The 10,203-nt window shown below is 40.5% G+C and overlaps 1 protein-coding gene across 1 annotated transcript; it reads right to left on the reverse strand.

Annotated features, from left to right (window-relative positions):
* Positions 1 to 1,573: 1,573 nt before the first annotated feature.
* klf6a (Kruppel like factor 6a) lies at positions 1,574 to 8,421 on the reverse strand. Its single transcript, XM_081352215.1, has 4 exons — positions 8,043 to 8,421; positions 5,971 to 6,544; positions 5,200 to 5,323; positions 1,574 to 4,016 (listed from the first exon to the last, which is right to left on the reverse strand). Exons 1-4 carry the CDS (start codon positions 8,142 to 8,144, stop codon positions 3,965 to 3,967), a joined length of 852 nt encoding a protein of 283 aa, XP_081208341.1. The 5' UTR covers positions 8,145 to 8,421; the 3' UTR covers positions 1,574 to 3,964.
* Positions 8,422 to 10,203: the final 1,782 nt, after the last annotated feature.

Consider the following 10,203-nt stretch of genomic DNA (forward strand, 5'->3'; position numbering starts at 1 on the left):
AGTATATTTTGCGTTGACTTTTTATTAGTAAAAAAAATTAAATAATAGCTATATTCCTAATAGTTTCAAATAAAGGTTATATTTATTTTTATTTTTGGTCTCAGACTCTGATCCTGACTCTGTTTTTTAAAAAAAAATATTAAATTAGCAGTAATCTACTTGTCTACTGTTTAACGAGTATCATTATTTATATCGATCATCCATTCTCCAAACCACTTCATTTATATCCAGTTTTATTACAATCATTAATAATCACAACTATAAAAGTGCGTAAATCACATTGTGATTACGAGTGGAGTGCATCTTGAACACGATGACGAGAAGTAAACAGATAAATGGCCATTTTTAAATGTTTAGAGAAGCCAACAAATCCTTGGCAAAACATTTCAACGCTCCACCTGCCAGGAACCACCTAGGGCATGTTTCCCCCTTTAGCAATTCACAAAGGCGGCAATTTGCAATGTTTTTCTGTGAGAACACATTCTTCTATTTTGACATGCCTGTGGAACACCCCTCCAGTGGGTGTTGAGACCAACTTGTGCACAACATATAATGAGAATCTGAGAGAACGAGTGTTGCACTGCTAATGCAGGTAAACGCCGTTAATAAGCGTATCCTCATTTCTACTGAGATATCAGGTGAATTGTGAGTATTAGGTCATTTCAAAAGATACGTCTTTTTAATCCACTGCATGTTTATATTAAAGATTTGTTTCTGAAGAAAATGTGGTAACACTTTATTTTGATGGTCCATTTTGAACAGTCTGTTGACTATAAGTAACGTTGCACCTTGTGTGTCAACTTACTCTCATTATAGTATTAGACGGTCTGCTTAATAATAACACTTTATTGTGATGGTTCTCCAACAGATGTTCTACTGACTATAAGTTTGCAACTACATGTCAACTTATTCTAACCCCAACCTTACCAGTCTACTAATACTCTACTAATACTCTAATGAGAGTTAGTAGACATGTAAGTGCAATGTTACTTATAGTCAACAGAGAGTGTTAAAGGGACCATCAAAATAAAGTAAAACCGACAATGTTAGTGGTGCTTGTTGGCGTAAACATTACTGTTACAATGTCAAAGGCTGCATCCGAAATCGCATATTCCCTGCTATATAGTAGGCGAAAAACATTATGTGACGAAAGTGTGCATACGATGAACAATTTACTATCCCATGAGGCCACGGGAGAGGATTTGTGACTGGCATTACATGAATATAGTACTTTCAGATTACATTCATACTATATAGAACATATTCTTTTAGCAGTTGTGAAGTAAATACTTAGTTTGAGTGTTCTGATTGGTTGCTTACTGGTCCAATTGAGTCAAAGGCCCTTTACTTCTCTATGGGATTATCCACCCTCTTTATTCACCAAGTTAATCATAAATCTGACTCCTTATTAAAGCTCAATTTAAGATATCTTTCATGTCTGTACCCCAAAACAAAGTTGAATACTCGGGTGTAGTTGTTTTGTTGGACTCTGCAAAGCACCAATAATAGTGAAACAACATCACTAGCTAAAAGTCTAAAACACTAATGAAATAAAGTGAAGCAAAACAACAAATCAAACTTGTCCGATAAGAATTTCTTATTATTCCAATAAAAAATACATTCATACAGAAATATAACAATTTTGCAAAACAATTTCAAATAAAAATCATATAAAGCAAAAACAAATAAAAATCTTAGAAAAGTTTTTTTTTTTTTTTTTTCTGTGGTTTTCATCCTAACTTTTCGGGTTTTATTCTTTTGTACAAATATTCTTTAGACAAGAGGGATTCGTGAGAGAAAACATAAGTGATAGAAAGTGTTGGTAGAAGCAAGCAAATGGAAAACTTGATTAAGGCTCCATTACCACTTGACTTATATTGGCCACTGTTGGAAAGACACAATGTTCTTTGCCCACAAAACCCTGGCTGGTCTGATTTAATGGCAGCAAAAGCTGCTTCAAGTTACATTTCTCCTGCTGAAACAATCCGTTTCTACGAAGCTGCTCAACATGCAACAGTGTCAAACCTTCATCATCGCTCAACAAACCAGAGCATTGCACTTATTAAAAGCACAACACTCAAAGAATTCAAAGCATATAACTATGTACAATAAATTTAATCAATCGTTTGGTCCCTGAAAACATTATAGTTTACATTTCAGATGGCAAAAGAAGCCGAGCGAGCGGCTTTCTCCACGCGGCGTTTGCCTCCACGTCCGTAAATATCCATTGTAAATGTTGAAAAGGTGTGCGATATATCTTTATCTTTCTGGATGGCTGTGCACAGTTTCCACAATACTGTCGCTGGACTAAAACAACGGCATCCAGACAGGTCAATATCGAACTGCCCGAGTCAGCAGTCTACAGCAGGCAGGGCCTTCAGCAATTCATTACAGAGAGGCAGTACAAGGCAAGGCCTGTCTGAGTGGAGCTTGTTAATTACAATAAATCTTTAGGCGTTTTTTTTTTCTTTATTCTTGGTTACAGGGGACGGGGGGAGTTGGCATTCCACAAACGTTCAAGCCTTGTGTTATACAACGGCCTGTTTTCCCACTTTAAGAGCTTTCTGTCTCGCGCACAGCCCCACAGATAGAGATCGTGCGTCTAAAAGCGTACTCCAAAGGCCGTTCGGTAGATACCAAGTCCGAACTTTAAGTGCTCTACATTGCAGATTTGACAACGTCCAGAAATGTGAGGGCAAATATTAGTGACAAAGAATGAAATCGCATGCTCAAGAATAACAATATATTACGTATCTACAAGGGCTTGGTTACAGTGGCCTTGGAAATGGGGAAAGGTGCATGTTCATGTGACACAGAGCCTTAATAAAGCTTTTTCAATCACTTATACAAGACATTTTGTGACCCCCAATTGGAAAGGTCACTTGCATAAGGCACCATTAAGGCCAACAGTGCATTAACATCAGGTAAAATGGAGATAGAAAGAGAGAATTTAGTCCTCGAGATGAAATGGTCGCTGATTGATAGTATTCTTCCCTCCACCGGAAAGAACGAGAGGGAATTTTGAGTGAAGAATGATCAATGCGTTTATGTACAATATTGTAACATTTAACCAATTGTATTTAGCTGCGCTTTATTGGAATCTATTTTCAGTCCCAATTACAAAAAAAAAAAAAAAAAAAAAAAAAAAAAAAAAGTACAAACCCCAATACCATGCAACACCTGTTTATGATAGTGAAGTTATAATTGTGTTACATCTCTAAGCACACAGCTTATACAACGGACTACAAATGAGCTTTTGTAGCCTGTCAAAAAAAACAAGCTACCGAACACATTGCACATTTAGTAGCTGCACCGAACACCAAAAAAGCCACTTTCATTCAAGACCGAGTTTCCGCCCCCCTTTAGATGGGGGAAGGGGGTGAAACCCTGGCCGCTTCGCCCCCCGCTATCTTGCGAAAGAGCCCGGGGGCGTCTGGCAGGAGTTCTCAGTCTCACGGCTTCATTCAGACTTTGCTGTTCTCGCATACCGTGTGGAAACAAAAACGGAACTTGTTTCCCGACACCATTCAGCCCACAGTGATACACTGGTACCCCCCTCCCACCCTTCTTCGCACACGGGACATTCATCCGCTCACGTCAAACAGGTTTCGTTAGGATTTGTTTTAAAGTACCAGTGTATTGTCCAGGAGTTGTCCCAAAACATCATGCACCATACAACACACCATTCATTCGCTCGTTTTTTTTTTTTTTAAACAATTTTTTTTTGTTTTTTAAATAAATCATCCTCCTCTCTTCGATTCTTCATACGTGATTTTGTCCCTTCCTTTTCCGTTTCAACAACCAGTCAGTCCGCCTTTATCCCGGGGCTCACGGAGGCACAGGATATGGTGCAAAATGGCATGCTTTGGCTGGAACACACTCCCCCCCCCATTTCTTGCAGGGCCAGGTCAACCAGGAAGCTGGTCAGGACACGACATATCCCCAGCGTGGAGCTACGGCCCGCTCAGAGGTGCCTCTTCATGTGCAGGGCTAGGTGGTCCGACCTGGAGAAACACCTGGGGAAAGAAAAGGTGAAAAACAAGGTCAGGCAGGGGCCACCGAAGCCATAAAGTGTGATGAAAGGTAGAGATCTGTGCATTGCATCACTGATGAGGCCCCTAGTGACCCTCGAGGCGAACTTGTGAAACTGGAAGAGGTGCCATGAAGGCTAATGAAAGGCAAGCTTGGTTACAAGCAGAACCAGAAAATCTTTAGATTTTCGGTGCTTATTTAAGAATAAATACACCATATGCCATCATTTTTCATTTCAGTTTAAAGCTGTCAAAGAATGACACTATATCTGTAAAAGAATTCTAAATATTACCGTACTATAAAGTTTTTTTTTTTTCATCAACAATATTTTTGTTTAAAGAATGTGTAATGAAATGCTTTTTCCTGCCAATTTCATGTAGCTAATATAATCAAATATAATATATTATATATATATATATATATATATATATATATGCCTTTTTATATACAGTAGTCAACATTTAAAGTGGATCAAAACCTTTCATCAAAGTTATACATGAATTTTGAACAATACCCATTCTTGTCCACTCTGATCCACTCCAAATGTTGACAACTGTACATATATATATACACACGTATGTGTGTGTGTTTTATATATATATATATATATATATATATATATATATACACTCACACACCGTGGGGGACAACATAATACCTGAATTAAAATCAAATTAAATATCGGCAGGTTCAGTGTGGGCCTGGATATGAGCAAAGACTTGATCGAATGCTTTGTTTTAAGGGAGAACTATGAAATGTTTCGCATCCAGTAACTACAGAAACAAAACAGCAAAAAGGGAAGTTGAGCAAACAATTGTGTTCAAAGCACAAAGCTCTCAGGGAGGGAAATGATTAACAGAGGAAGTGATGACAAACAGGAGAGGCGCGTTTAGTCATAAAACGCGGAGAATATCAATAATGTATTGCGACAGTGTGGCTATTGCGCTTTCAAGCATTTAATGTGATTAGGTAATTAAGTGATAAAACCCCAAACATAATGGTGCGACTCCCATCGATGAACCGATAAAACAGGATCAATGCTGAATGCAGAAATCCGTCGCACTCCACTGATACACACGCATCAAAGAATCAGGCATGCGGGCGAGAGACACAGACAGGCTTTGATAACAGTCACAGGGAGAGATAGCGAGACAGAACTGAACGTACCTGTCACAGTGACTGCATTTAAATGGCTTTGCACCGGTGTGCTTCCTGAAGTGTCGGGTTAGCTCGTCGCTCCTCGCGAAGCGCCACTCGCAGCCTTCCCATGAACACCTGTACGGCTTCTCACCTGTAAACAAAAACACAAACACCTTTCAGTACATCTTGCCGGGTTTCATCAGGAGAACATTCGCTATTCACAGGAATGTGGAGCAGCGAGCTCGGTAATGCTCTCGAAAATGCATCAGTAAACAGGACGCATGTTTATGGATCAGGTGACGCAGTCTTCGAGACTTTTAATAAGATCCCTCAAGCTCTCAAGGATTGCGGGAATGCACGGTATGCCAAAAGTCTGTCTCTATGCCTATATGCATAAACAGCGATGAGAACAATGCGTGTCACACAGAGTCTGTTTTGAATGCGACGGGGCCCTTTAAAAAAAGGGGCCACCCAGATCCCCATTCAAAAGCCTGGCTCTTTCCCATGACGAAACCAAAACTGTTTTGGGTAGAGCAGGTTGTTTTCACCCTGGCTGGTTTTCATCCCCTCCCCCCATCCGATCCCCCCTCCTTCCTCTCCACGGCCACATTCCACACAGATTAGGTCACCGTTTAGGCGTGCAGTCATGTGGGGCAAATATTCACTGAGTGACATTAGCCTTGCAGCTGAGGACAGCCTGTGTGAACTTAACTCCATTACACAACCTCACAGGAGACGTGAAACCTCGGTAAAGTTTGACAATTTGCAACGTCACAGCTAAAAGCAAAGGTTTCTTACCTGTGTGAGTCCGCTGATGTGCTTTTAAGTGAGAACTCTTTGTGTAAACCTTCCGGCATCCGTTGAAGTGACACCTGTGCACTCTCCTCCTTCCGTCCGGAGAGGCGTCCCCTCCTGCCGAAGCCTTATCCGAGGCCTTCACCAGTCCGTTTTGCCGGATCTTCACCGGCACGTGCGAGTCAGTCTGCGTGGAGCCCCACACCTGCAGGACGCCGGGCTCCTGTGGGGTTTCTGGGGAGGACGGAGGCGTGCTGATGATGGAGGAACTCAAGTGATGCGCTGACTCCGTCAGAACCGAGCCCAGCGGGTTGGAGGTAAAGATGTGAGTGGGCGAGAGCTCCTCCGAGCTGTCAGACGCCTCACTGCTGGCATCCGAATTCATGCTGTTGGTTTCTAATATTTGGCAGTCCTGATTGTCCTCTTCCTTGACTTTGGGAAGGTTGCCGTTCCCATCTCCCTTATCTCCACAAGCCAAGATGAGCTTGCTCCAAAGATCCTCCTGGCCCTCAAACTTGAGGTCAGACGCGGAGACGTACGGCTCGCTCTGCAAATACCTCTCCAGCTCCAAACATGTCTGATTCGAAACAGAAAACACAACGTTAGAATGTGCATGAGTTTCCTCTAACTTTCACAGCTGACTGCCAAGGGTTTAGTGTAGGTTAACCACACTCTCACCTGTACTTTCACACACTTTCTACATAAATATGTCAAATTCATGTCATGTGGAAACATTACAGAATACGTAAGGCCAATAAAATCAGTTATCAGAGTATTCTGGGTATAAATAGGGCTGTATATTGTCTTTCTAGAACAGTTATCCCCTAGTGAGTCATGAAGACATTTCAGAGTCCTTTTAAGGAAGCCACACAACTTCCTCGGTCGAGTTTCCTCATTCAAACAGCCTGACGTCCCTCAGCGTACATCTGGACGCGTTTTAAAAGCATTTTTAACGCGTATTAAGTGTGAACGTACTGCATTCGAGTGGAAAACTGATTCAGCAAACACGTAAAACTGTGTTTTTCCACTCATTTAGCTGTGCGGTTTAGCCTATGCACATCCTCTATAACAACGATGATGTTTACCGCGCAAATATGTCCTGAAAAATCACATTTTACTGATTCTACAGACTCTAAATCAGGTAAAACCCCCTAAATGTTTACTTCTTTAGCGATAGTTGTCGTTTATTCAACGTTATTCCGTTTCTACGAAACGTTAGGCAGAATTACAGTCTCAGTCACCATTCACTTGTGTTGTATGGAACAAGATGCAATGAAAGTGAATGGTGACTGAAGCTGCCAGTCACTAACCTCATGCCTTACATCTCTTTTTGTTTTCCAAGAGATAAATAGTGATACAGGTTTGAAAGAACATAATGGTGAGGAAATGGCGACATATTTTCATTCAGCAGTCTATGCTGGGAAACATTAGACAACTAGATGTAAACGCATGTTTAAATGCCTAGAGATACGTTCATATGCCTCCTTACCAGAATCCCAAGACGCCTGAGGGAAAACTACCTGGATCAATTTCAAGAGAAACATTCATACGATCGTGCCAACTGTTCAATCACAAGTATATCAGTCTAAGCAGCAGAACCTGCTGTGACAGTTAACACGCACCTCCTATAAACCCCGTTATGTGACAGAACATGTGCTGCAGACTGTCAAATCAACCAGTCTACGTCTGAGCAGGAAAAGCACACGAAAGGATGCAATTATTTTCATTTCTAAATGTAAATGGTGCGTTTTCCTGATTATTGCGCAATATAGATGTGACTCGCGAAGTCGCGACTCTTCAAAAAAGTAAAAAAAAAAAATAATAATAATACTTTGTATGCCAAAACAAGCGAATATCATAAGGTAGATGCACAGCTACATGCAATACGAGTTGATTGACAACATTTAGCGCGCGACCATGTAACCGAATCAAACACGTCACTTTTAGAACGTTACATTTCGCGGATTGTAAATAACTCTTTCCGATTCCAGTTTAAAGACAGCGAAGTCAAACCACACGCTGTCCGTTCGCCGATCGCAGCGGAAGTTTTATCCAAATCACTTTAAAATTGTTACCTGTTGCCAATATTCTTCAAGCGATGGCAATGCAGAGAAATAGCCAGTGTCATGAACGATCTGAAGTTCCTGAAAAATGCTGCACATTGGTAGAACATCCATTGCAATCCCAAGTATTAAGCGATACAAGACAAAAAAATATATATATCTTGTTGAATCAAGATAAAGTGTGACAAGAAAGCGTCCTCTTCGTGCAATAGCAACGCAGTGCAGCCGTCGCTATGCTCAGAGCCCGCTAGTCCGTCTGTTGAGATCACTCTATATTTGCAAACACTGAACTCACGCAAAGCGCTGTGCTCTGTCAACTTCCCCTATTCAAACCTCGCAGCCTGCCTACCCCCTCGTGACAACGTGACGTCGACTCACAACGCGTCCAATCAAATGCGACCAGGTTGCGCGGGCGCAAATGATATCACCTTCAGCCAATCGCAGGAATACGCCCGCCCTCCTCGCGCTGCGATTGGTTTCATTCAACTGTAAGGTCCAGCGCACTGATTGGACGTTATTTTTAGAAGCGTATATAAAGGCTCTGAGCTCGAGCCCAGTTCGTTTCTGTTTCTTGACGACGGAGTGTCACACACGCACTGGTTTGGCCAGAGCGAGCGCTGTGTGCAATAGGTTGATTCTCCTTGAGAACTTTAGTGTCGAAATACGTTCTTTTTCCGTATTGCCTCTTTTAAGCTCTCTAGAGAGTAACCACTTCAAAACAAAAATATGGCTTTGGAGAAGTTCCAAGCATTTTTTGAATACCACAAATAAAGTGTCCCTATTATTTGTTAGATATCAGTGAAATACATGTCTTAGATTGCAATAAAATGTCTCAGCCTTGTTGGCTTATTTTAAAAAAAGAATTTCTGAAAATGTCTACATTTATAGTTACACGGTCAGTCAATCTTTGTGTATGCTTGTTGATATAACTTTGAATCTGTGTTGTAACTTTCACATATGATTGCTTCAGAGCAACAAACAAATCTTAAGAAAATTATGAAATTAACATTTCTACATTAACATTGACAACTGCTGCACTTGTGATCAGCCACATTCCCAGAGTCATGCAATAAATGAGACGAGTACACACACACACACACACACACACACACACACTGTGACTGATCACAAATGCAGCAGTTGTTAATGTTGAAATGTACATACATACAAATAACACATTTTGTGTTACTTATTTTCCATTTGTAGTGGGAGGATACATTGGATAATCAAATAAACAAAAGCTCTCTAAAGCTCTTAGGTTGCTGTAGTTGCAGATAAAGAGTGAAATTTGGCTAGTCGCATTGCACATGACTCAGACGTGGAGAACGTGGTCACTCTGGTCAGTTAACAGCCTAGAAGACAGCACTGCCAAGTTGACTCTTTATATAGCTACTTGTTTGTGGTCTGTCTGGACTAACTAGATGTGTTTGATGAACCTAATCTGTCTGTTTGGTTACTCGGCCCTAACATAACTTCTTATTTAGTAGGCCAAATATGGCAATGGTTTAAAGTAAAAAAAAAAACTTACTTGAGTCAAACAGTGCTCCAAAAGTCTGATATGCAGTATATCTCTCAAGTTCCTTAACTAAACCACTAAACTGTGACTGATATGACTTCTGGTTCATTCAGCAACTGAAATGAAGAGTGGAGCATATTGCATTGTAGAATACCATATTTTGTGCAGTATTTTTATAATGCACATTTTGGAAATTACAGTAGTGTTCTAAGCATATAGTAAACTTGCACACTGCATACTCCTTAAGTAATAAGAGTAGTATGGTATTCCAAACATAACCGTGGCATGGTATTTGTAGGGATTCATTCACATTAACCTGGTTTGTATAGTCACTTTTAACAATGTGAATTGCAAATCGGAAGGTGTTTTTCAGGATACAGCAAATCAAAACTAATAACCATCACACAGATTTTACTCTATAGTATTGTTTATCTAGTGAGATCTCTTGTTTTTCATGCTCAAAATATACACGTATATGGGTGTTTTCCACGTTCAATGAATGGATAATTGATTTGGATGATCGATTTGTTTATGAAACAACTGATTTAGCCTGTACTGAGTCTACCGTTTGTCTTTTTTAACACTAGCGATTCACTTACTCTCAATGTAATCACTTAATCCTCTGGAATGGCTCTAAAATTGAGAGATATGGCTTTT

Source organism: Scardinius erythrophthalmus (assembly GCF_964197995.2).
Source record: "Scardinius erythrophthalmus genome assembly, chromosome: 22".
Taxonomy (NCBI): Eukaryota; Metazoa; Chordata; class Actinopteri; order Cypriniformes; family Leuciscidae; genus Scardinius; species Scardinius erythrophthalmus.

Excerpts from the sequence above, each read along its gene's own strand:
- klf6a (XM_081352215.1), bottom strand. The coding sequence starts at position 8,144 with ATGGATGTTCTACCAATGTGCAGCATTTTTCAGGAACTTCAGATCGTT. Across the intron at positions 6,545-8,042 it reads TTGAAGAATATTGGCAACAG|ACATGTTTGGAGCTGGAGAG; the intron begins GTAACAATTTTA and ends GTTTCGAATCAG. Across the intron at positions 5,324-5,970 it reads ACATCAGCGGACTCACACAG|GTGAGAAGCCGTACAGGTGT; the intron begins GTAAGAAACCTT and ends TTTTGTTTACAG.